The sequence below is a fragment of the Enhydra lutris genome, unplaced genomic scaffold, assembly GCF_002288905.1.
Source record: "Enhydra lutris kenyoni isolate GAN:26980312 unplaced genomic scaffold, ASM228890v2 scaffoldscaffold6, whole genome shotgun sequence".
Taxonomy (NCBI): Eukaryota; Metazoa; Chordata; class Mammalia; order Carnivora; family Mustelidae; genus Enhydra; species Enhydra lutris.
Window position 1 is genome coordinate 7,923,756 of NW_019154090.1, and position 26,409 is coordinate 7,950,164.

Below are 26,409 nucleotides of genomic sequence, written 5' to 3' on the forward strand. Positions count from 1 at the left end.
TCCAGAACAAGTCTGCATTAATGTTGCTACAAAGGTGTTCATCCCTCTGCTGTGTTTATAACGGCAGAACATGTCACGTGTCAAACATTTAAATGTCCAACATGGCCAGATGGTTGATTCATCTGTGGCACAGCCACTCAAAGGGACCCCTGGCCCTATTTTGGATGATGTATTTGGCGTGGTATAGAAGGGTAAACAAGCAAACAAGATGTTGACTTCAAAACAGTATTTCAGAATCTCTAATATATGTGTGATATTGATATGAAAGAAGAGAAATACTAAAAGAGAGAATATTTCTCAGTGATAGGATTATAGACTTATGTCTTTCACATGTTGCTCCCTGTATCTTCAATAAGAACATCTATTCCTTCTGCAATGAGGGGGAGAAAAGGAGCAGTATTTTAAATTTTGATCTTTAGAACTCCTCACACGGTTAGAAATTCTTGGGGACCCCAATATGCTTTTATTCATTTCAGTTAGAGCTATCAATGTTAACCATATTAGAAATTAAAACTAAAAGTTTTAGGGGTGCCTGGATGGCTCAGCGGGTTAAAGCCTCTGCCTTCGGCTCAGGTCATGATCTCAGGGTCCTGGGATGGAGCCCGGCATTGGACTCTCTGCTCAGCAGGGAGCCTGCTTCCTCCTCTCTCTCTGCCTGCCTCTCTGCCTACTTGTGATCTCTGTCTGTCAAATAAGTAAATAAAATCTTAAAAAAAAAACCCTAAAACTAAAACTTTTAAAATATTATTTCGTTTTAAAATAATAACAATAATAAACTCATTCTGTGTTAACAAAAATAACATTTTGATGAAAAATACCTATTTTTTCCCAATAATTTCCAATTAATCTATTTGGTTTATTCCAAAGAAGGGGGGGAAGCAAAAATATGGTATTGACATATTTAAAAATATGAAATATTTGAAATACCATATTGAAAATATAGTATTGACATATTAAACAGATTTGCAAAAATAGAGAACATTCTCCATTTTGGCAAATCTCTTTAATTTCCGCCCTAATGGAAGACAGCTGGATTCTCATATCCGCTCCTGCGTTCCGTATGTTTCTGTAAGTTGTTTGGGTTCAAGTACATGAACAAAATCCAGCCCCATACAGTTCTGCACTTAGAAGAGGAAGAAGTATTTTAATAGTCTTTTCAAGTTATAAAGTGCACCGTGATCCTACACTTGACAAGGGATAGCTCCTGAAAATCAGTTGCAGGGCGAAATCTAAAACCTTATCAATGAACTTCTTGTTCTCTCTGCACCTGTGAGGGGACGAGAGTGGAAAAGACAAAAAGGCTGTCAGTATTATAATGAAGACTGTGTGACTTCTCGGGCTCCTTGAGAGGGTCAAGGATATCCATGAATTCCTGGACCACACTTTGGGAATCACCATCTAAATCCTACACAAGCAAGTGGGTCATTCTAGGGAGGTGGCCTAGGACGGCTAACTCCATTTTTGTTGTTGTTGTTTGTTTCCATTTTTTAGATGACATTTTGAATTATTCTGTTTTTCTCATGGGCATCTCAATGTAAAAAAAATGAACTTTCTCAAGGCCGTCATCATAGACTGGTCCCACGGGTAGCAGATTCTGAGATGGGAATTCACGCAGGAATGCTGCTCTGAATCACCCGAGAGGGACAGAAGGAAGCAGGGCTGGGCAGCAGGAGGCAGACCGTGCTGTCTGGTCTCACCGTGCTCTCGGTCAGCTGGGGAGCTTCCCGCTAAGTCAACTCTTGACAGCTGCCCCCCATTGAAGCAGGTGGAACAGGTCTTTATCTCTATACCAACAAGTCCTTGGAGGCTGACTGCCACAGGAAGGAACAAGGTGTGGGGAGAGAGTGAGTCCCAGAAAGAGAAAGAGCTATCTACAGCCAACCCTTCCAGAAGCTGGGGAATGTGCCGTTGGTCCTGGAGGGGTGGTCTGGGCAGGGCACCTCAACCACACGGTTGTCCATGCCCGAGTTGGGATGAGAACCGGTCCCTCTGTTTGCCTCTCGAGCCTCCGTAAAGAGACCCTCTGAACACTTGCTTCATCTCATGTCGGCTCTGCACATCCACACATTGTCGATGACCATGACCCCGGGCTGATCTGACGCGAACAGGCACAGGAAGAAAAGATGAAGGCTGCACAGCTGGCATTCAGCTCTCCGCTCCCCTTGCTGGGAGAATGCTTTCCACCGGTCCTAGGCAAATCCGCAAATCAGGCTCCTGTGCCGTTCGCTCTGGTGATGAGAATAAGCTTATGAATCAAGAAAGGGAGAGGAAAACATGGATATTATGCCTTGAGAAAACCGTCTTGCATCTGAAGTGTTAATACTGATCAAGTGAAATATTTGACATGGAAATCCACACCCATCATTTAAGACCAGGGTGAGGGGTCACAGGTCCTGGGGTCGCAAAGGCCCATGACAGCCCCAGAGCCTTAGTGAGCACAGCAGCCATCTGGGTCTCTCTGGCACAATAACCTTCTCTCCGTTCTGGAAGCCCCACAGAAAGAAATCTCCAGTCGGCTTCCGTCTCGTAGCTCACGTTTGCTCTCATGCAGCGAGGAAAAATCAAGGATGTTTCCTATCAGGGCTGCTCAGGAATTCCCGCCCCCTTTCCTGTAAGCAGGAAGAGAAAACAAGACAGACCTTGCCTTTCCTCGGGTCTGTGTTTACCACCTCTTACTTCATTCGCTGCGAGAAGGAAAACCTCCTGAGAGTCCACGCGATGAGGGAAAATTATTCGCACCTCATCATCCCATATTTCCAACTCTCCCTGCAGGAGTATTTACAGACGCTTCTAATTTAAAACAGCTTTCTGACCGACATCCCCCTGCAGCAGAGCCCTTCAGCAACCTCGCAGGGTCTGCAGTTTTGTTTTATCCTAGGTTCACCATAAGGAAGACTTGGAACATGCCAGAAAAGCAGCAGAAGAGAGAATCCTCTCCTCTTGCCACCCCCAAGAACACGATTTAGCACGGAAGCCATTCATTGTCATGACGAAAGGAAAGAACCCAATGCCTGAAATTGTGGGGGGTCTCACAGGGTTTGATTTCCTTGCTACTTCGTGAAGATTCAGGTGCTTTCTCAGTGGCCTCTCCGGGCTGTGCTGTCCCTCCCATGGCTTTGACCTCCGCGCAGACTCTGAGACATTCCTCTTCTCCGAGCCTGTTTCCTCCTTACCCAAATAGAAACTTGTTGGGTGAAGATTAAAAAGAACGCACTGGTTAACGTATAAGAAAAAGATCTGAAAAATATCCAATGATGGGGGGGGTACAAAAAAACAAAAGTGCATATTGGATTTTTCTGGCTCAGCCAAAGCAGGGTGGGCGGGCAGGACCCCTGGCTCAGTGATCATAAACACAGCTGACGCGGGCTCCGCGTGACACGGGGGCCTGCACATAGGAGGACGGATTGTTGGCAAGGCTGGCTCGGGAGGGGTCCCCGTGGGGTGCTGGAGAAGATTCAGATTTCCAGGGGACCCTTTGTGACACAGCGACCGACTGCAATCCAGATTCCGGGAAAGCAGTGGGATCTCTGACAACTTGGTGAGTCTGTCAATATTTGCTGAGGGGTGGAGACTGTACAGTGAGAAGATGAAGAAGCAAACCGAGTCAGGAGATGTTGATGGCGAACACCACCTAATGTCTGTAGGGCCAAGAGAAACTCTTTTCTTCGTGAGTTCCTGCAGTGTGGACACTAGGAAGTGAATTCTTCCACCAGAACGTTCGTGTTTCCGAGCACCGGCGGCTACCTCCCTCCAGACAGGGCCCTGAGCTTGGGTGAATGGTCTGTAGTCCCCGTTTTGAAATTCTTGAATAATTTTGTCTTTGAACTTGTACTGGGGAAGCGAGAACAGCCAGACCCGCTCCCCGACGGTACTCCACGCCGGCCAGGATGGGCAGCAACTGGCACTGGGGAAGCAAAGTGGCCTGGATGTTCAGCGAGGCAATGCGGTGACTTCTTGTAAAACAAAACACGCCCTGACCAGAGGGCCCAGCGTTTGTGCTCCTTGGCGTTTGCCCAGAGGAGTTGAAAATGTATGTCCACGCGAACGCCTGCGCATCGATGTTTACAGCAGCTCTTTTCACAATGGCCAAAACTTGAGAATAATCGAGAGGTCCTTAGCAGATGAATACTATTACTATTATGTTATTCAGCATAAGAAGATACGAACTATCAAGCCGTGAAAGGCATGGAGGAAACTTAAACGTAGATTACTGAGAGACGTCAGTCTGAAAAGGCTACATCTTGTATGAACCCAATATACGACACTGAAACAGGAAAAAGGATGGGATGTTAAAAAAATTACTGGTTTCCCAGGGCTGGGGGAGAGGAGGATTGCATAGGCAGAGCACAGAGGACCTTTCGGGCAGTGGTGTTACTCTGTGGGGTACAAGAGCCGCCCCGTGTCATTATACATTTGCCCAATCCCATAGAATGGATAACCCCAGAAGGAACTCTAGCGTGAACTACGGACTTGGTGTGATTATGATGTGTCCGCGTAGGTTCATCAAGTTGTAAAAGATGTCCCACTCTGGTGGGGCTGCGATCACGGCAGAGGCTGTGCGCTGGAGGGATATGAGTTCTCTGAAAAAAGGGAAAGTCTTTTTTAAAAAGCTGATGGTCGGGGCACCTGGGTGGCTCGGTGGGTTAAAGCCTCTGCCTTCAGCCCCGGTCATGATCTCAGGGTCCTGAGATCAAGCCCAGCATCGGGCTCTCTGCTCAGCAGGGAGCCTGCTTCCTCCTCGCTCTCTGCCTGCCTCTCTGCCTACTTGTGATCTCTGTCTGCCAAATAAATAAATAAAATTTAAAAAAAGAAAAAAAGCTGACGGTCCCTGAGGCATATCTGTGAGCAGAGAAGTCATGCACGGTGCACACCCCCCAGTCCATCGTGTCCTGCTCACACATAGCATCCGTGACGCCCCACAGGCAAAGAACCCCAGAGGGACCCAGGGTGGGTGGGTGGGTGACCTACAGTGTGTTATACCTACAGCTGAGTGTGTAGGGACGCTCACAGCCCTGAGAAGTCATGCTTTCTTCAAATCGGAAATCGTTTCAAGTGCACAAAGAAGGCAACACATTCTTGAAAACATGAATAACCAAAGAACTCTGCCCTATCCTTTCTTCCTCACGTCACCTCCCTACAACAGCCAAGGGCTGAAAATGATGTCACGGAAAGGGAGAGCTGGGGTGGTCCGCAGCTTTTCCTTTTAACCCTTCCTTACTCACCAACGAACTGAAGGTGGAGAATGTTGGTCGAGTGTGTGAGTATCTAAAAGTAAAGTTAGCTCCACTATGTTTGTGTGACATTTACTCTAAGAATGAGATATAAACGCTTGCACAAGCTACGAATATGTCGTGGGATTCTCGGGATTCTGCCCGTGAACGCACTGCATTTAAACCCATGTTGCACAGTATTCAGATGAATGGTAAAATTCATGAATAATTTAACATTTTAATTCTTCCTTACTTAGAACAACTTTGAATAGCAAAGGAAATACCTAAGAAGCCAAGAGAGAGAGAATATGGAAAAAAGGAAAATGCTTTATATATATATTTTAGGATTTTATTTATCTGACAGAGAGAGGGAGAAAGAGCACAAGCAGGGGGAGCGGCAGGCAGAGGGAGAGGGAGAAGCAGACTCCCCGCTGAGCAAGGAGCCCGATTTGGGACTCGATCCCTGGACCCTGAGACCGTGACCTGAGCCAAAGGCAGATTCTCAACCCACTGAGCCACGCAGGTGCCCCTGAAAGTGCTTTATACTTTAGCACCTCAAATAGTACTTTCCCTGCTTCGAGAACAAGGGGCTCTGCATTTTCCTTTCTCACTGGCTCCTGTAAATCCCAGAGCCAGCCCTGCCCCCACTGCTATGAAGTTAACATCGACCAGGGGCTACAATATGCCAGACATGCTGTTAAGCGTCCCACACAGATAATGACCCTTAATGGCCTGGGTCGTTCCTACCCCCAAAGAGTAAGACGTTGTCCACACGGCAGTTACTGTCACAACGACTGCGCGTGAGCCGGTCCAAACGAGAAGGACTTGTCGAGCACCTGCTTTGTGGCCGGAAGGCGCCCATCTCATTTTGCCCAGCGCTAGGATCGGGGGTACAAAGATAAGCACAAAACAAACCCAAGGTTGCTCACAGAGGAGGGGGGCCAACAGAGACAGGGGGCAAAGTGGCTGCTTGCCATCACATAGCCCGACGTCGATCAGAGTCACGATCTGAACCCAGGCCCGGAGCCCAAGCTCATGAGCCCCTGGGGCAGACTGCCTCTGTGATGATGCTGGCCCTGTGTGCGTGCGTGGCAGATGCTTAATAATTGCATTTATTACATTCCAGATTTAAAGATCCAGCGCCGAGCTAGAACTGAGTTTACTGCCTTCGTTGTGGGGTGTCCGATTGTGAATTCACTATCCGTTTAAATAGTTTGCCTGTCCCTGAAATGTTGCTCTCTGAAAGGGGCTTTCTCTGGCTCTCCCTGGTTCTCTCTCTCTCTCTGCAGTCTTGGCTTTGTTTCATGATGAGGATCACACTCTGTAATTCTATGTTTGTTTGTAGAACTCTATGTTCAATTGCAGTGAGCCTAGAGTGGGGCGGGGACACGGTTCCTCCCCAGTTTAAGCCCAGGGCTATATATAGCCTGGTGCTCAGCAAGTAGTTGATCGAAATGGGCGCTTGGGTGAGCACATTAATGAATAAAGCCACAATAATTATTAGTTCGCATTTCTCCTGTGTGTTTTCCCAAGAACACTGAATAGTATTTGCCATGTTTCTCTTTTTGCATTGGCTGTTAGGAAGCTCAAAGCCACATCTGTGAAGCCATCACAGCAAGCCTGTAAATCCACCTGAATATTTATTTCTGATCCTGAATGCACACATCGATGTATTCACTCTTACTGTCCCTCTTCTTTTGTTATTTTTTTAAATTTCCAATGTCACTGCAATTTTTTTATTTTTTTTTATATTTTTTAAAGATTTTATTTATTTATCTGACAAAGAGAAAGATCACAAGTAGGCAGAGAGGCAGGCAGAGAGAGAGGGAGAAGCAGGCTCCCGGCTGAGCAGAGAGCCCGATGAGGGGCTCGATCCCAGGACCCTGAGATCATGACCTAGGCCGAAGGCAGTCGCTTAACCCACTGAGCCACCCAGGTGCCCCTCTTTTGCTATTTTTAACTGATGCTCCCATCCTGTATTACATATGCCCTTGTGAGACACTTTAATAAATACCCCTGCTGAAATTCAGTTAATTCAGCAGGCTATCTTGAATTTCTAGCCTGCGGAGAAAAAGAATGTCCTTTTCCATGCCATCCTCGGTCTTCAGAACAATAAGCCACCCTTAGATTACCTGCTTTCCCGTGTCCAAAGCCCGCTGGGAGGGATGTTTCTGTGCCTGGGGCCGGCGCGGTGGGTGAGATGCTCGTTCCTTCCAACGAGGTGGGCGTGGAGGTGGTGTTCTAGAAGAAATGAAGGTGAAAGGCAGACAGAACTGCAAAACCTTAGAGAACGTGTTTTCCCAGCTTGGGCCATGGCCCGTGGTTCCTGGGGAAGGGAATCAGCAACCCAGGTCAACCCGAGCAGGTGCAGGGGAGAGGGGGTGCCGGCCAGGATGCTTGGGGTGCCAGGCAGGCCTTCGTGCAGGAGAAATCAGGTGCTGGGTTCTGATTGGAGAGGTGAGAAAAGCTCCTGCAGCCAGGAAGAGAACCTGCTTCTGTGGGAGGATCCCTGGGGAGGAGGGCCTCCCCCAGACCAGTGTTTGCCCTGCTCTGTGTGTTCAGCCAGCAGGCTCCGGAGGAGGAAGCAAAGGGCAGGGAGCCGGGCTCAGCCGCCTGCCTGGCTCTGGGTTGCACCTGCTGGAGACAAGGCACCCCGAGCAGGAGCAGCTCCAGGGGACTCCAGGGGACTGCAGACACTCCCGCCAGGGGCTCGACAGGTAACAGCTTCCAGATTAGGCTTGTTTGTGGTTGGCAGCGAAATCTAGACGCCGGGCATCGAGGATTGAGTTCAACCCCGGCTCTGCCACTGATTGACTGTGTGGCCTTGGGTGTGTGTGAGCCTCAGTTTCGCCGTCTGCGAAATGAATCCAGAGATAGCCGTACCAAATGTGTTATAGAAAGATTGTGTGACCGTGTGGGTGGTGTCAGCTGTAAAGGAACAGAAAGAGCTCCGGTTTGCTTGGAACGAGGGAGAGCCATCTCAAGTGTAACCTGGGGTAAGAAATCAGCAGACAAAGAGGTATGCTATGGGATTTGGGGACCATTGTCAGGACAAGAGTCCCCTATAGGAAAGCTGACTTTGAGTCTCTGCCAAGGGGCATGGTCTAAGGATGTGGAGAAGAAGGGAAGAAGGACTCCTTGTATGAATCTGGTTATTTACCTAAACTGTCTTATTTAACATTCAAAGCTGTCCTTCGAGGTGGGTGCTGGGATCAAATCCCAGAGGCGGGACTCCAGAAGTTGGCATTGCCCTCTGAAATTCCTTCCTGCCTTGAAGCGTCAAGGTGATGAGAGGGTGGGTGTCCTGGGGCCAGATGCCTCGGGCTGGCTGCGCGTCCTGGGGTGGGTTACTTCTCCTCCCTGGGCTTCCTTTCCTCTAGTGTTGAGATCCAAGCAGACACCTGTGCACTGATAAATGCTGGCTTTTGTTTCTGTCGTCGTCATCACCTCTGCCTGACCTCTGGGAGAGGAGGCAGGGCCAGTGGGGAGAACTTCCAGGTCTCCCAGGTCTCCCAGAATGGAGCTGAGATCCAGCCCATTTGGGATTCGAGTGAAGGGAGTGAGGCACGCACGGGTGTGCAGAATTTAAGAGACACCAAGAAACTCAGTCATCCAGATAAATTATATATATATATATATATATTTGGGGGGTGTAGGGGCAGGAAGAGAGGGAGAAAGAATCTTGAGCAGGAACCTGACACAGGGCTCGATCTCACAACCCTGAGATCATGACCTGAGCTGAAATCAATAATTGGATGCTTAACCAACTGAGCCACCCGGGTGCCCCAAGATAAATTATATTTTAAAGCAATATTTAAAAAATAAAATTAATGCCAAAACATCCACAAGGAACAAAATAACAGGTTAAGTAAAGACAGGTTCAGTAAGAGCATGACTGGGTTTTTTTAAATGCTGTGTTAAAAATATAATCTTCGTCTTGATGGCTTGAGTTTTCCGGCTCCCCCTTAAATTTTGCATGAGAGGCGAGTGCCTGATGCACCCACCATCCACGGGGGTGCCTGCTGAGACACCGCTGGCTTCAGGCCTGGGGTGTATTTGTCCTGGTTTGCCCCCAAAGTAGCCAAGAGAGGAGTGTGCTAAAGTCGTTTTCTACTAAAGGGGGAGTAAGGGACACAAGGCCAAGTCCCAGTCATGGAGAATTCTTTTTTTTGCAAGGTTTCTGAAACTCGGGAACAGTTGGTTGTCTTTTTACCAAGAAGTCCTGTGCTTCTGGAGAGCCAACGGCCCGTCGGGACCCATCCTGGCCGGTTTCCCAAGACAGCAGATGCTCACACTGAGGGACGGGTCTCCTCTGTCCTGCTGGAGGGACACGTGCTGACGGTCGCACTGCTGGTAGCTCCTCTTACCGTTGCCCGGTACTGGGAATAGTTATGGACGTGACAGCCCGACGCACCGGAGCCAGGATCGACCCCTGCTCTGCCTCCTTCGGGCTTTCTGATCTGGGGCAGGGGAGGCGGAGAGGGTGGGAGTTACTCTTATTTATACATTTAATCACCAACGTCCATTAAAGAAAGCAGGACCCGCCTTGCACCTGTCCTCGCCGGGTGTGCACTCTGGAGGCGAGGGGAATGCCTCCCTGCGCCTCAGTTTGCTTATCTGTGTAGTGGCGGAACCATGGGGTGCTCTAAGGAAAAACGGAGACAAGGAAAGTAAAGTTCCTCGCCCCAGGGCCAGGACTAGGATGTATAGCAAGCAAAGCACCGGAGGGCAAAATCCAGGGCTGGGGGAGGGGACGCTCATTTCCAAGCGCAGATTCTGCACTTGGAAAGAGGGAGTGGCTGCTTGCATTTTGTACCTGGGGGCCTCTCTGGCCCTGCCTGGCTCAGAGGGAGCCTTCAGATAATGCTACCCACTGCACGACTAGCTGGAAGATGCTTGGGGACACGAAGAGTAAGAGAGTAAGCTCTAAGCCTTCTAGGCACATCCACCATTTATACGCACATAACTTGAGCATTCCCATAGCAAGATATCAACTACCGAGTGTTCCTGAAACACCCGTTGTGATTCTGATAAGGGGACCTCTTCTCCTGGACCCACATGGTCCATTCTACGGCACAGGGCTTGGGGAGCACAGCGAAGGATGGATTTCAGTCCTCATGTGCCCCCTTGTGCAGGAGGCAACCTGTACCACCGTACGTTGGAGGCCCTCAGAGTGTCTACCGCTCCCAGCACTGTGCTGGGGAACACAAGGAGACGCAGGGTCATGGGACCTGGCAGAGCAGGTCTGGTCTCTTTACTCATTTGATCTTCCCTTTGGAGTCGGGGGGCAGAGAGCTTGCTCTGCTGGGTGCGCCAGATGACTCTGTTGGCAGGGCCCTCAACTGGGTGGTAGGGAGGACCCACAGCTTGCCTACATTCCATGGCGTTGATCTAAGGTGTTTCTGCTTACTTGGTGACTAATCCTGTCACCACTGTTTGAGAACCTCCCCTCCCCACTGGGCAGTCCTTTAGCTCCTTGCTGGAAGGCAGCTTTCAGAAATGCTTTCTCCCGGGCAGCATGTCCCGTGTTTAGGGTTGACTCTGTTCCCTGGAGGGGGGCTTATAGTTAACCTCTCACTGCAAGGAGGTGACCTAAACACCAACCACTTGTGTGAAAGAGGAGGGAGGAGTTCGAGGACCACTTCCGGGCTGACTAATTCTCCCAGGGAACACACCACAGAGCTAATGGGATCATAACATTCGTAAGAGAAATAAATAGTATTAGGAAGGACTAACGTTTTCTCAACTGACTACTGCCAAGCCCTTGTGCTAAATCTTTGCCCAAAGATTGCTGATGACCCTCCGGTTGCGTGTCCCTCCTCAAGTGTGCACTGACTGTAGATCAGACCACACTCCTTGACTGGGTGTGATTTTCATTTCTTATTGCACAGACAGCTACGCAATATTTTATATTCTATAGTGTATCACATTACATAGAAACATTTAATAAAATAAGAGTATAACTTAAACGGCAGAGGACACAGTAGAAGGTAAGAAGGAAAAAGTTAAGAGTTTGAGCTGCGGAAGCCGGCTGCCAAGGGTTAAAGCCTGAGTTACCAGTTACCAGCAGATAACCTGTATTCGTCAGCTCCTGCCGTTTTAACAAAAACGCCGTAGGCTTGGTGACTTAAACAACAGATATGTATTTTCTGACAGCTCTGGAGGCTGGAAGTCCATGATGAAGGTCGTGGCAGACTCTGATCCTGGTGGGGCCTCTTTTCCTGCCTCTCTCACTCTGCTGTCCTCTCGCTGCGGCCTCACATGGCGGAGAATGAGCAAGCTCTCTCGGGGTCCCCTCTTCCAAAGACGCTAATCCTCTGAGATCAGGGCCCCACCCCGCTAACCTCCTCTAACCTTACTGACTTCCTTAGGGACCGTGTCTCTGGACACAGCGGCAGTTAGGGCTCCACCATGCGAATCTGGAGGGAGAAGCAGGTCAGTCCATAGCACAATCTTAGGCAAGGAGCGTCAGCTTCCTGCAGCAGGTTTGGCATCTGTAGGATGGGAAGATATAAATGCGTGCCTCGTGGGGCTCTTGGGAGGACGTGATATACCCATATAAGACAGCACTCGGGGAAGGGTCCAGCATAGAGAGTGGATGCTGTGGAGATACGAGCTATTATGATTCTGAAGGCACAGCACATTTGATGTGGCCCCTATTATAATGGCTAATCGTCAGTCCTTCGCTGCTGTACATGAACCGCAGGACTAAACGCGGTGAGGACGAACCTGCTGCCATCTTTCCTCCACCCCTCACCCCTCACCCGTACAGAATGGGGGCCGAAGCTATGCCCACAGCTGGTGTGAGTCAGGACAGAGGGCTACTCTGTTTCACCACCAGGGACTAGACCCCCAGCAGCTCCTCAGAAACGTAGGTCACTAGGGAACACTGGGCCATAAGTGCAAGGAGAAAACTACCAAGTCCAGCCCCTAGAGCCAGATCCCACTACTTCCACGCTGGTCGCATTTGGGGGCAAGTCATTCTCTGCTGGGGGCTGTCCTGTGCCCTGCACGATGTTCAGCAGCGTCTCTGGTCTCTGCTCACTGGGCGCCAGCAGCAGCCCCCCGGCCCTGAGTTGTGACCCTCAGAAATGTCTCCTAGAGGGCAATACGGTCCTCACTTGGAAGAGTGGGGCTGGCTGGAGCCACGGTGCCCTGCACACCCATTCTCAGGGAAGGGCAGCTGGAGGCCCAGGTTCCCCGGCATTTGCAGGCTGACAGCACAAAGGACCCACAAAGATGGCCCTGGCAAGTTTGGGGGGCATTTCAGATGCCTAAGCTGATGATGATTATGGGGCCCGAAGGCAGAGGCCCTTCCTCCATCTGAGAATCCGTGTTCTGTGTGTCAGGTTAGGCAACATCTGGGGGAGATCCCTCGCCCAGGGGAAGCTTCCACACCCCGAAGTGTCCAAAACAGAGGCCCTGGCTGTCACAGAGATCACCTGGAGATCATGAAAACGTACTGGTGCCACGGGCTCCAGCCTGGAAAATCTGAGGGATTGGGTCCAGCTGGGGCCAGGGCACGGGGATTTAAGTCCCCCCCTGTGTCTCCTGCACCCACTGATTGTGGCCTCAAGGACACAGCGGAGGTGGAGAACTAAAAGAATTTTCTATCCCAACGACCTCTCGCAAAGACTGACCCCACGTTCTCAAAATGCTAAGGGCTCCAACATGAGTCCAATTTCAAAAACAAAATGCCCCACCATATGGCCTGGCTGGTGTTTAATGTCAGAATAGGTCATTAAAAACAAAACAACTCACACCATTGGTTCACTAAAGAAAGGGCATTACCTTCAAATGTGTTTTTGTTTTTTTCCGTTTTTGTTGGTTTTTTTGTTTTCCAACTAAAAACTGGTTCTTTCAAATGAATACAGCTTTCCTGATGGAAAAACTCCTGATCTGATTAATTTTTCACATTTTTTGGACACCGGAGAAAACCCCAGCCCAGAAAGGAGTTGTTGTCTGAACCACCTGAGCCTCAGTTTTGCTATCCATTAACTGGGGGTAAAGAGGCCTCACGTCCCAGAGTCCTTGAGCTGGGTTATAGGGAGCTCAGCTCATCCTACTTTCCCCTTGGTGGTGGGGGGGTGGGGGACGTGCTTTCCTGGTTTTTAGCATGAAAGTCCTGCACCCCTGAACACCTTCTTTCCCAGGACATCCTGGACAGACGCTCACCATTGTGGTACTCTCTGTATGTACCTGATTATGAGACTGCCCTGTGCCTTTACTAAAAATACAGATCCAGGGCTCCAACCCGACTTTTTGGTGAGAGAATGTTGAGAATCAGAGGTGGTGCCGGGTTCCTTAGCTGATTCCCACGATCAGAGAGCTTTGGGGGAAACTGCCTGCAAATACACTTGGATGTAATGGTGATAACTGTAATCATGGCTTCCGTGGGCGCGGCGCCCACTGTGAGCCACGCTCTCTTCCCCACACCTCGCACAGAATAACTCATTCAATTCTTGCAACAACCTCTTAAGGTTGGTCCTAGTGTCATCCCCATTTTTAGAATTTTTGTTTAAAGATTTTATTTATTTGAGAGAGAGAGAGAGAGAATGAATGTAAGTGGGGAGGAGGGGTAGAGGGAGAGGGAGAAGCAGACCCTCCACTTAGCAGGAAGCCTGATGCTGGGGGTCCATCCCAGAACCCTAAGATCATAACCTGAACTGAAGGCGGACACTTGACTGACTGAGCCACCCAGGTACCCCTGTTATCCCCATTTTACAGAAGAGGAAGCTGAGGCCCTTCGAGGCTCAGTAACTTGCCCTGGCTCACTCCCATCCTTATCCTATGTGCCACGTGGCTCTTTACCTAGAGTGTTCAGCACTGGGCTGGCACAGGGCTGGCTCTCCCGACACATCAGATGTGATTATCATGATTGTTTTATTAGCTGTACTATCTTTTTTTTTTTTCAAGATTTATTGATTGATTGATTTGACAGAGAGAGAGAGAGAGACAGTGAACAGAAGGAACACAAGCAGGGGGAGTGAGAGAGGGAGAAGCAGGCTCCCCACTGAGCAGAGAGCCCGATGCGGGTCTCGATCCCAGGACCCCGGATCATGACCTGAGCTGAAAGCAGAGGTTTAACCCACTGAGCCACCCAGGCGCCCCTAGCTGTACTATCTTTAGAGCAGGGGAGGACTTGCCCTGCTCGAGCCAGCTTTTAACAGAAGATGTAATTGCTAAATGTGAAATTGTTCCCCTTGCCCTCCCAAAAGTCTGACCTCGCCTTGGAGACTGACTGTATTCATTTCTGCTGATACTGACGACGGCCAATAGGTGGCAGGAACCTTTTGTGTTTGTCCCTGTAAATCCTCTTCTTTACAAAATCCTAAGGAAGAGCTGGAACAATTTCACAACACCTGTGTTGTGACTGTGGGTGGGAAGCAGTATTATCTGAACCCAGGTTCTCTCCCTGCAAAAGACGGCAAATGCAGGGTCCTTCTTTCCATCCACTTGGCCCTGAATTTGCGAAGAGCCTACTTCAAATGCTACTTCAAATGTGCAATTATCAGGAAAAGGGAGCCCTAGCTCCTTGGGAGGAAACATTCTCCAGCCTGCTCACATCATGACCTCAGACATTTTTTGAAAGTAGCCCCCAGATTGGACTGAATCTGCATTGAATAAGAAGAACTTGAAAAATCTGCAGACCCCTTGGTGACTCATTTGTAATTTTGTTAAAAGCTGGGCTCAGGTGGTGACATAATCTGTGTGTCTATCCTTGTGCGTGGCTTTGGTCAAGGCATCTCACCCACTGACCTCAGTTTCCTTGTCCATAAAATTGGAATAATGATACGACTGCCTTACTGATTTGCTGCAAGGAGTCAACAAGTTTATTATAAGTAAAGCCCTTTGAATAGCTGCTCAACACATGGTGATCACTCACCAATTTCGTTGTTGTTGTTCCTATTTTGTCACGCCTGTGGTTGTTAGAGGTGTCGTCTTAATTTTTATACACAGCGGGTTCAAATCCAGGTCAGTCTAACTACCGCCAACACTTTGTCTCTCAGCTCCATGAACCCCTTTCTTTGCAAACTAGGTATATATCACTCAGAGTGATCTCCAGCAGCGATTGATAAACATTCTGGAAAAGGCTAGATAGTGAATATCGTAGGCTTTATAGACCGTGTAATCTCTGCTGGAACTATGTAACTCCGCCTCTGTAGCGTGAAAGCAGCCCCTTGTTGACAAGATGCGAATGAGTGGGCGTGGCTGTCTCCGGATAGAATCCACGGATAGATATGGAAATTTGGAGTGCGTGTAAGCTTCCTGTGTCATAATCCGTGGTTCTTCCTCTGATTTTTTTCCAACCATTTATAAATGTACAGCCTGTTCTTAGCTCTCCGGCCACACTGAACTAGGCAGCGGGCTGGGTTTGGCCACCGCTGTTGCTCCTCCACCCCAGTCTTGAGGATTCAACGCGATGTGCACGATGCCCTGTTTATAGATGGAAGTGGTGGTCTCTTGTAACTACGCATGGCATGGATTTTGTAAGTAGGAAGCCATGCAAATTCACTAAAGTCCTGTATGTGTTAGCAGGTGCTCAGTTTTATTACCTGGTATGATGAGAAAACACATAACATCCCCAGATCCTGTTATCGATCAAATTCTCCCAAGAGAGCATTTCGTGAGACCTATGACCCTTTTTTGGCCTCTGAAGTATCTGATGACTCAGTGTGTCTGTTACCAGGGCATGAAACCTCATACCCTGTGGGCCAGAACTCCATGGGAGTCCTTAGAGATGCACAGGTGGCTTTCAACCAGAAATCAAAAGTGCTGGCTTCTATTCTGAAAGCTCCCAGAGCTGATGAGCCTGCCGCTCCCCAAACATACATTATTTGTGTGTAAAAAGAAACTTTTAGGTCTCAAGGCAGCAGGTCTCGGGGATGTCTGAAAGAGCCCTGCTTCTGAGACCAGGCATCCTCTGGGTCAAACCCTCACTCTGCATTTCCCGGATGTCTCTCTTGGGTGAGTTTTGGGAACCTAATTCCCTCCTCTCGAAAGGGAGGTAGTACTATGCAGAACATCCCAGGGGTCAGGAGCCCAAGCAGCCTGTTTGAATCTTGCCTCTGCCATCACTACGGGGATGACCTTTGGAAAGTGATTCGGCCTCAGCTTCCTCATATCTAGAACGAAGTGATGGCAACACCCGTTTCACAGGGGTGCTGTGGGGCTCAGTAAACCAACTCCGGGAGCGTGCTTGGGGACTCAGTGCTGGGACTGAGGACGTGCTACATAATTGTTGACTTTTATCATTATTATTAAAACAAGGCTCTCGAGAGGCTAAGTAATGATGTGGGCACATGCCTAGCTGGGGGTGTGGGGGGGTGGGGTAGGGTAAGCTATCAATGATTATCCCCTCCTCTCACCACTAACTGATAATTAGATCTGATAAATGGAAACACTGCATTGAGGACAGAAGAGACAACAGCAGGGAAAGAGACAGTCCCGGCCTCATGATGCTCACAGCGTATCGGGGAAGGGACACAGAAGCTAAATGTTCTGTTTTGCCCTCCCAGTCTGGACTCATTGTTCCTTCAACCCAGAACCATCCATCCTACCTACCTACCCATAGCCCGGCCCCTGTTATATCACGGATTTACTTAGGCTCATTGCATGAAATCCTATGTGTTTGGTTTAACAAGCACTTAATCTATCACTTATACCGAGCCAGACGTTGTTCTTACCACTTTCCTTATCACACTACCACAAGCATTCATCACTGAGTCGTGTAGCAGGCCTGTGAGGCACAGAGAGCCTCGTTAACTTGCGCAAAGACACACAGCAAGGAGAAGCAGAGGGAGGGGGTCAAGGCTAGGTTGTCTTGCTCAGATTCTGTGCTCCCAACCACTGTACCATGCTGAGCTGAACTATCAAAGTATCAAACTATTAAACTATCAAGCCGATGGACTTACTACCTACCCACCAGACTTTAGTACCTACCCACCAGGCTTTAGCTCTATATTTAATTATAAATATATCATTATAAGTACCTCTAATTGCTAGCTATGAAAAACAAAAGCAAACAAACCAAAAGCCAGTGCCATGAGGAGTTTTAACAAGGGGTCTTTAGTTTGACAATTAGAGAATACTAAAAATTATAAGTATTATTTTAATTATCTACATTCTAACATTTCTTTGATACGATAGCTGTGCTGGGCTAAAAGAGAAAAAAAAAATGTTATCTATACTGAATATGTTTTTCATGATGATAACGATTTCCTCCCAGCAGTTGAAAACTGGGGTTGCATTGGACTTAAACTCTACTGAATATAGGAGTCCCAAACCTTTTCTCATCCCCCAAAATAAATACGAACAATTGAGCTAACTTGGGCTTGCGGTGATAACACCCGCAGTAACCTGCCCGTTCACGACACTTAGCTTCATAGGCGGGAATAAGATTCTTGTTTTAATTCTTCCCTCTCTTTATCTCTTTTCTTCTCCATTGCAGGAACAATGGGTAACCAAATGAGTGTCCCGCAAAGAGCTGAAGACCAAGAGAACGAACTGGAGGCAGAAGCTAACAAGGTAGTATAGTTAGGGTCACGGGGTCATTCGCGACTGACCAGCAGCTAGATTCGGGGGTGACCGCAGAGTGAATGGCCTGTTCGGTGCTCATCACACAGACATTACTGACGACGTGCTGCTGTTCCCAGGGATTCCTCCATTGTAGTCAAAGCTCCGCATCCATCCAGGAGCTTGTTAAAGATGCAGGCTCCAAGGCCTCGCCTAAGACTTCCCGAATCCCAAATTACAAGGCTGGGAGTCTATGCAAACAGGGTCTTCAAGGACCTCCCAGGTTCATCGTATGGGGCCAGTTTGGGCCCTACAGCCAGGTGGTTCTCAGCTGTGGGTGATTTTGCCTACCCCCCTCCCATTCCCCCCTACTCCACCAGTGTCTGGAGACATTTTGGATTGTCACAGCTCAGGGCTCCTGATCTAGCGGGTAGAGTCCAGAGATGCTGCTAAGCAGTGCACAGGGCAGCCCCCAGAACAGGGGATGATCTGGCCCCCAGCGTCAGTGGTGCTGAGGATGGGAAACCCCAGGCTCGGGCCAGCAGCTCACAGCCTCGGCTCCACATGGGGATCCCTGGCCGGAGTAGCTCCGTAGACCAGTTAGACCAGAATGAGGGTGGCAGTGAGGGCAGGCAGCGGCGTCTTCAGTGCAGCGGGCAGGGGGCTCTACCGGCTTAGGAACGCTTCTTTTAGGAGACTGCGCTGGAGGGCTGAGGCCAGGGACACCCCAGCGCCGCTCCTTAGATCTCCTACCACCAAGTGGCCGAGAGCCTGCACTGCTGCAATCCATGCCACTGAACACTTGGAACCCCGTCCGTGATCATGGAAACCCCCGTAGGAGGTTTATAACCCCCTACGAACTAATATCGATCGTATCAACGGAGAATTCCTGCTCAGAATAGAAGGCTGGGTTTGAAGAAATGGGCTCAAAACTCCGGTGCCTGCAGAGTGGGTGTCAAGCCTGAGCGCTGAGTCCATCGTCTGGGAAGCTTTGCAGACAGACTCCCGCTGCCTGGTCCCACCTGACAGCAACTGAGACGCAGCCTGGAGGGTGGGGTGGCTTGGGCTTCAGCAGTCCCTCAAGCTCCCAAGTGACTCCTCATCTGGGAGCCTCTGGCCTCCGGGGGCTCTGCAGGGGGCAGTGACAGAAGGGAGGGAAGCGGGGGCAGTTACCTTCAGGGGACGGGAGACCAAGGGTCCGTGGGCAAATGGTGAGCTCTGGCGACAGAAACCAACCAGATGTTCCCAGTCCGGTTTGTAATTAGCAGTTGGAAAACAGGGTTCGTGAGCTCTCCTGCTTTTTAAACACCGGCAACTAATTCCCAAAGACTTGAAAATAAAAACTCTGGGAGCCAAAGAAATCAAATTGGCACACCCAGGATTGCCCCAAAGGGGATGCCGGTCATGAGCTCGGGACCAAACAGTCACACAGGTTGGAAGTTTCCTTGTCGTGATTTCTTGGGAGGGTTAACGATAGATGCAAGAACGCAGGCTTATTTTAAACCCTTAAGACCATTACAAAAACCTAAAAAAAAGAAAAGTCTTCTGTGTCCCTCCCACAAGGTTCCCACCTTCAGGAGTGCCATCAGACTGTGGTTTTCTCTCTGGGCATTTATTCAACGATACTACCCTACCGATGCTATTCGCAAAATACGATATGGTGTGCAGAGTACTTAGCACATAATCAATATCCAATTAGTGTCAGCTATTGGTGGTAACATTTAGATGGCCTTATTACTAAAATAGCATTATGTAACAGACATTCTCTCTGTGGAACATTTTCCTTTCTGTGTGAATATGTACATACGTACATACGCATATATATACGTATATAAGCTTCTTAAATTTCTGCAGCCAATGTCAAGAATAAAAATAATCAGGGCAGGAAACTGGAACAAAGGTTCCAACGGTGAGGAGGGAGGGAGAGGGTGTGGAGCAGAAGGAAAGCCACGGTGAACTTCCTGTATTTGACAAGTTTGTTGACTAAGGGCTGGGCTGAGGACGACACTGTGTTTTTGGGAGGGTGGCATGTGGTTAACCTCCCGGGACTCAGGGATCGGCGCGTCCAATTCTCTCTCCCCACTGATTAGATGAGCATCCCTGTCAGCTGGGCGTCTCACTGCGCAATGGGGTCCATCCTGCCTGTGTTCGTGGGGCTCCCTGAGATGAATGGTTTACTCAGTTCCCTGAGGCATGATGGGAAGCTGAGTAGTTTCCAGAAACATAGCCTTTAAGTTTAATTTGGTGATGCACCCTGTGGCCTTGAGGTTTTTCCTTGAGTTCTGATTTTCCCCAAACACCTGACTACGAATTGCCGCATATTCTGTTGCAGGGAGCGCCTGAGTGTGAGTGTGGTCAAAACGGGACGCCGGTGATGATATCGACCTGTGACATTCCATTCCATGGCGAAGGTCAGTGCCACGCTGGGGAAGTGGGCTGCTCCTCGGGGGGTGGGGAAGGGTCTGCCGATCCTGTGTATGGTGAAAAGAGAACGCAAGGCTTGAAGCCAAAGGCTCGCTTTGAAAACGTTAGTGTTAGTGTCCTGGGGCCACTGGGACAGTGTCACAAACAGGGCGACTTACACAGCAGAAATGTGTTGTCTCACAGTGCTGGAGGCCACAGGTCTTTTCTTTGGACTATATTCAGCTGTATTAAAAAGGAAAACCACAGACACAGAAATGAAGGTACAGACCATGAGCCAGCGGGGCAGTGGGTAGGTAGGAGAGAAAAGCACCTCCTGAGCTCTTCTGAGCATCGCAAGCAGGAACCTGTTCTCTGCCCCTGTCTGAGCTCCCGAGAGTCTCAGTTGTTCCGTGGTTTCCAGATGCTGTCCTCTCTGTGCACATCTGTTTGTGTGTCGCATGTCCTTTCTATAGGGACATAGTCATATTGGGTTGGTGTCCATCCTAACTGACCTCATCCTAACGTGGTCATTGGCAAAAACCCTGTTTCCAAACGAAGTCACAGGCACTGGGGGTTACAGTTCGACTCCGAGCAGCACCCATTGCTTCTGAGTATGCGTAACCGCTGGAAGAGGGCAAGATCTCCAGCAGATAAGACAAAAGCAAAAGAGTGAAACACTAAGAGCTTGGCATTTGGAGCTGGACAGACTGAGGTTAAAGTCCCTGCTCTGCGGGGCACCAGGGTGGCTCAGGCGGTTAAGCGTCTGCCTTCTGCTAAGGTCATGATCTCAGGGTCTGGGATGGAGCCACATGCCGGGCTCCGGGCTCACACAATTCCCGAGAGGATTAAAGGAGCCTGTCCATCAAACATCTACGTGTTACCCAGCACTTAGGAACTCTACAGAAACTGGTGAAGTAGACAAGGAAACAGAATCTTCCCTACACAAGGCCAGTTTTAAAATGGGATGATACACTTATCTATTTTGTTTTGTCCTGCATTAGAAGACTATAAATTCAGTGCATCAAAAGTGGCTGGGTTCTACTTTGCGGAGGACATGTATATAAACTTCTATAAGAAGAAGAAGTGGTCAGGGGTAACTCTGGAATCCACCTGCTGGCTTTCCACCTACCAGCTGTGTGTCCTTAAGCAAGTTACTTAAGCTCTCTGGACCTCATTCTCCTTGTCTGTAAAGTGGGATAGCAATAGTACCTACAACATAAGTATCAGATTTAATAAAACACCTATTTCAGTGCCTGCCATATAGTAAGTGCTCCATGTATCAGCTATCACTATTATTTTATGATTACGGTTGCTGTCATTTGCATGTAAGTTTCTGGGTTTCAGTTTCTTCTTCTGAGCAATGAGGAAATGAGTCCTATTATTGGTTCTAGAGGTTTTAGAACGCCCTAGCATTAGGGGAAAACTCCTTTCTTTATATTCTACTACACACACCACACTGGACACCAAATGTGTGGGCTTTCCATACCAAGCAATTCTGTGATGCTTCTGGGTGTCCTCCATCTCAATGGAGTTCTGACTCTGTCGACCTAAAGGTAACATCAGCCCCCACAGGCTGAAGCCTCAGTCCCTTAAGACTGCCTCCCGCTTTCACACGCAGTGGGTGCTCTGCTTACGTGCACAAATCAGAGATCCCCATGAGCCCCACTCAGGTTCTTTCATTTGCTGGAATGGCTCACAGACCTCGGGAGAACTGTTGACTTTCTAGATGACCAGTTCATTATAAAAGGATAAAACTCAGCCACAGCCAGAGGGAAGGGAGGCATAGGGCAAGGTAGGAGGGCTCCTGGGTTTGGGAGCGGGGGCGGGAGGGTTGATATGGAGCTTCCGTGGCCCACCCTCCCTGCAGCCAGCTCTCTGAACCCTGTACTGTAGGGATTTTTGTGCATGCTCTATTACACAGGCATGATTGATTAAGTCATTGGCCATCGGTGATGGAACTCAATATCCAGCCACTCTCCCCTCCCCAGAGATGGGGGATGGGGCTGAAAGTTCCAACCCTCTAATCACAAGCCTGGTTCCCCTGGCAACCTGGGCCCCCATCCTTAGGGGCTTTCCAAAGTCACCTCATTAACATAAACTCCGAGGTAGTTAAAAGGGGCTGGCTTGTTATGAATAACAAAAGACGTCTTCATGGCTCTTATCATTTATATGATAAGTTTTAGGCGGCCTGTGCCAGGAATGGGGACGAAGACCAAATAGGTATTTCTTTTCTATATCACAGTATCATTCCTGAGGAGTTTATTAAAAGCTTAGAATGCAGGGCCCCTCCCATAGGTTCTATCTACAATAAGCTAAGGTGGGGAGCCTTCTGGAGGATTCTGACACACCGCCAGGACTGGCAGTCACTGGATGAGAAAAGGCCCCAAGTTTTCCTTCCTTTAAACCCTGTGGGTCAAACTTATACTTTGATGTACACCAAATGTATGTATTTACAGCAACAGCCTTTGATGATGGGGTAAAAGCTGGCCATTGAGATGCACAGGCTTTGAAATGAGAATCATACCATTTATATAATTTACAAACTGTAGATGTTTGTTCTCAGGAAATTGAGAGGCATTGAGAATATAATACGCCTCTTTCTCTATCATAGAGAAACCTCTTTCTCTATCATAATTATACGATCATTCCCCTATTTGTAGTATAGGGCACAAAGGCAAGGAGTGTGTAGGAAGAACAAAAGAACGTAGGGTTGGGAATTGAGAAAGGCCCTTCCTTTCTCCCTCCCTTGGTCCCTCTCTCCTTCCTTTTCTATTTTTTTCCCTCCTTTCTTCCCCAACATCTACATATATATCTATATAAATACACACACACACACACACACACACACACACACACACATACAATTAATAAATTATATATATATGGAAGGAATTCCTAAAAGGAGAAAAACAGGTTACAGAAATACAGGACGACAGTCTGGAATAGCATATTGCTGTTTGAATACTGACGCATGACAAGGGAAACAGAGAATCGCATTTTGGTGAGTCATAGGTTCCTTGCATTTAGCTCTAGTCCCCCACAGCTTTGCTTTCAACTTATCTGGCACCCGCTGGAGAATATGTAAAGAGTTTAGATTAATCCTCTGAGGTCAGAATTCTGCCTGTCATTCACTGACAACTTGAGTCCTCTGCAACTTGCTTCGGAGTGATTATCCCATTTAATGAGGAAAGCAGCCTATTATTACCATCTTGCTGTTTTTTTCCCCAGATTATTAACTAAGTTATAATATCCAATGCAGTTTTTAAGGGGGTATAAAAGTAGGATTCTGGGGGTTTTTTGATTCTTTTGGCAGAAGTCTCTGTGTTCGTCTCTGGTGGGGTGTACATATACGTATGCCCATAGAGAAAAGTCACAAGAGAAAGAGATAAGTGGGATTCTGGGTGACTGTGTTCCTTCTTTTTATCTATATTTTCCCTATGACGATTCAACAGTTCATCACCCTGCAGGAACGTTTCCTGGGAGGGCTTATTAAGAAGCAGGGATGGCAGTAGGAAGGAAGGGTAAAAAGCCAGGATGCGGGACTCGAACTATGGCTCTGTCCTGTGAGCTTCTGGAAATTTCTGGGCCTCTGTCCTTTCATTTGCAAAATGGGAACAATATTCATTCCTGGTAGAACCAAGCTTCTAAGATCATCATGAGGCTGAAATGAGTTGATACATGTGGAATACTTAGAAGAGTGCCTGGCAGGTGGTAAACACATGGAGAAAGTTACTTGTGCTGGCTTGGATTTAATGTTGATGCTCATAAAGACTGTCACTACAGTTTGACGTTCACTGGATTATCTCTAGCATAGTTTTTATCTCCGGGTGGGTCCAATGTGCTCTCAAGGGACCTTCTAAGGGGGAACCTGGGGGAAAAGAGAGGGATAGAAGCAGACATCACAGAAGGAGAAACAGATGAGAAGATTTTGCAATGCTGGCCTTGACAGGAAGGAAGGGACCCTGAGCCAAGGAACGCAGGGGTCCCCTCCAAGCTGTAAAGAGCAAGGGAGAGATGTTCCTCTAGAGTTTCCAGAAGCTGATGCATTTTCGATGTCTGACCTTCAGAACTGTAGGATAATATATTTGTGTAATTCTGAGTCACCACAATTGGGGCGATTTGTTCTAACAGCAATAGAAAACCATGTGAGTGCACTCATACTTTGGAATCTAACGGACCTGGGCTGAGGTCCCAGCTCTGCTACCTACCAGCTGTGGAACCTTGGCAAAGAATCTGTGTTCTCAGAGAGTCATCTATAAAATGGGAGTAATAATAATATTAGCTTTGGTGGGAGGTGCAGAACAGTGGCTGGCACAGGGTAAATGGGTTGAAATACAGGAGACAAGCAAACTAGATGTAGAGCCTGATGAGCTGCCTGTCCTTTATCTCTGGCTTTCCCTGTCATGTCCTCCGACGATCTGAGACTTTCCCACTTGTTTATTTATGCCTAGAACCTCACTGATCTTTGGAAAAATAAAAATGCCTCATTTTCTCCTTCTTTGACTCCTTTCTATCAAATCTATGACATTAGTTCTCACTCTAAAAAAACAAAAACAAAAACAAAACCACTGTTCAGTCCTTAATGCTATTGGATGGCAGAGACTAACGCAGGCGACCAGAACACAGCATTTTCCAGAAACAGGAGACTGTCTCTGCTTCACCTGGATACAAAGTTTCTAAAATATAAACAGCTCAGGGGCGCCTGGGTGGCTCAGTGGGTTAAAGCCTCTGCTTTCGGCTCAGGTCATGGTCCCAGGGTCCTGGGATGGAGCCCCGCATAGGGCTCTCTGCTGGGCAGGGAGCCTGCTTCCCCCTCTCCTGCCTGCCTCTCTGCCTACTTGTGATCTCTCTCTCTGTCAAATAAATAAATAAAATCCTAAAAAAAAATACATATATATATACACACACACGTATATATGTGTATGTGTGTGTGTGTATATATATATACATATATGTGTGTGTATATATATATATATATATATATATATATATATAAAATATATGGCTTCCCTTTCTGTTCCCAGTCAATTGTTCCCAAAAAGAAGAATTGCCTAATTTTGCTTTAAAAAAATAAAATCAGTGCAATCATTTTATGGGGCTGAAAATTCGTACTTGAGCCACCTGTCCCTGCCCATGCGCTGACATAACGAGAACAGAAGCATTTGCCAATAGTGACGCTTGGGCGAAGTGCAATGGGAGCCCCAGTACCAAAAATCAGAGCTACCCGAGATGTGAGAATGTGGGCCCAACATCACCACGTCCCCATGTGAACCGATCCAAAAACAGGAAGAGGAAGGCCAACATGCGCCACCACTTTCCGCCCTTCCCCCCTTTGATTGGGACAGAATGGGAGCTCTTTCCCAGAAGGCCCTGCGTGCCAGCAGGCATCCTCTTCATCTCATTGGCCAGGACTAGGTCACGTGGCCACACCAGCGCAGGGGATGCTAGGACCGCCCCCATCTCCCCTCAGTAAGCGGAGAACAGCGCGCTGGGGAGGATTGGCTGCTGGGGGGACCATCCGCGGCGCCTGCTCAGCGTCGGTCTCGAAGACTTACAGCTCAGGCCTTTCACAAGCGGCAAGGGGATCGAGCTCACTTTCAAACATTCCTTTTCCCTCTTGTCCCATAGCCTTGCCATATGTCCTCTCACCCCACCAGCTCTCTGGGCTCAGCTGTGCACCTGAAACCCTGCTCCTATGCCGCATCCACGCAGACACTTCCCTTTCTCCTTCCCCAGCATTGCACGGTCCCGCCTCTCAGTGCATGGCCGCAACTTCCGAAAACTGGCACCCCCGGGTGACCCCACGCTCCTTGCCCCTCCGCCCCCTTGCAGGTATGCCCTGAGAAGTCTAATCCTTAGTGCCGTTTTTCTCACCGAAAACTCCAGGGGAGAATTTCTGTTGGATAAAATTATCCTATTACACTATTATAGTAGACGGTCTCCAGATGGGCACATCCCTTCCTCCCCCGCTCCCCAAATAATCCGTGTTTCCCTATTGTGGTCTTCCCATGGATTCCCATGGAATCCCGGCTGACCTCCATAACCCCTGATACAGAGTGGGAAGGATGACACATGAATTCCAAGGCCAAGCCTTAAGGAGCCCTGTAGGCTCTGCCTTTGTCTCTTGCAGCACTAGCTTTGGGCTAAGCTAACCACGGGGTCAGTGCGAGTGCTCTGAGACTGCCCGGCTGGTCCCACCAAGAAGCCAGGTGACAAGAAAGAGAGGAATGCCCAGCTAGTCCCCACATGTCCATTCAGTCCAGCCCAGGACAGACCCCTG

The 26,409-nt window shown here is 48.6% G+C and overlaps 1 protein-coding gene across 1 annotated transcript in view; it reads left to right on the forward strand.

The window, feature by feature from the left end:
* The first annotated feature begins 7,736 nt into the window (after positions 1-7,736).
* LOC111141837 (breast carcinoma amplified sequence 1) overlaps positions 7,737-26,409 on the forward strand; it is a 91,546-nt gene continuing 72,873 nt past the window's right edge. Inside the window, exons 1-3 of the mRNA XM_022494673.1 lie at positions 7,737-7,927; positions 17,662-17,738; positions 20,059-20,137. Of these exons, the coding sequence (XP_022350381.1) occupies positions 17,667-17,738; positions 20,059-20,137 (151 nt within the window). The 5' untranslated portion in view covers positions 7,737-7,927; positions 17,662-17,666. The remainder of the gene's footprint in view (positions 7,928-17,661; positions 17,739-20,058; positions 20,138-26,409) is intronic.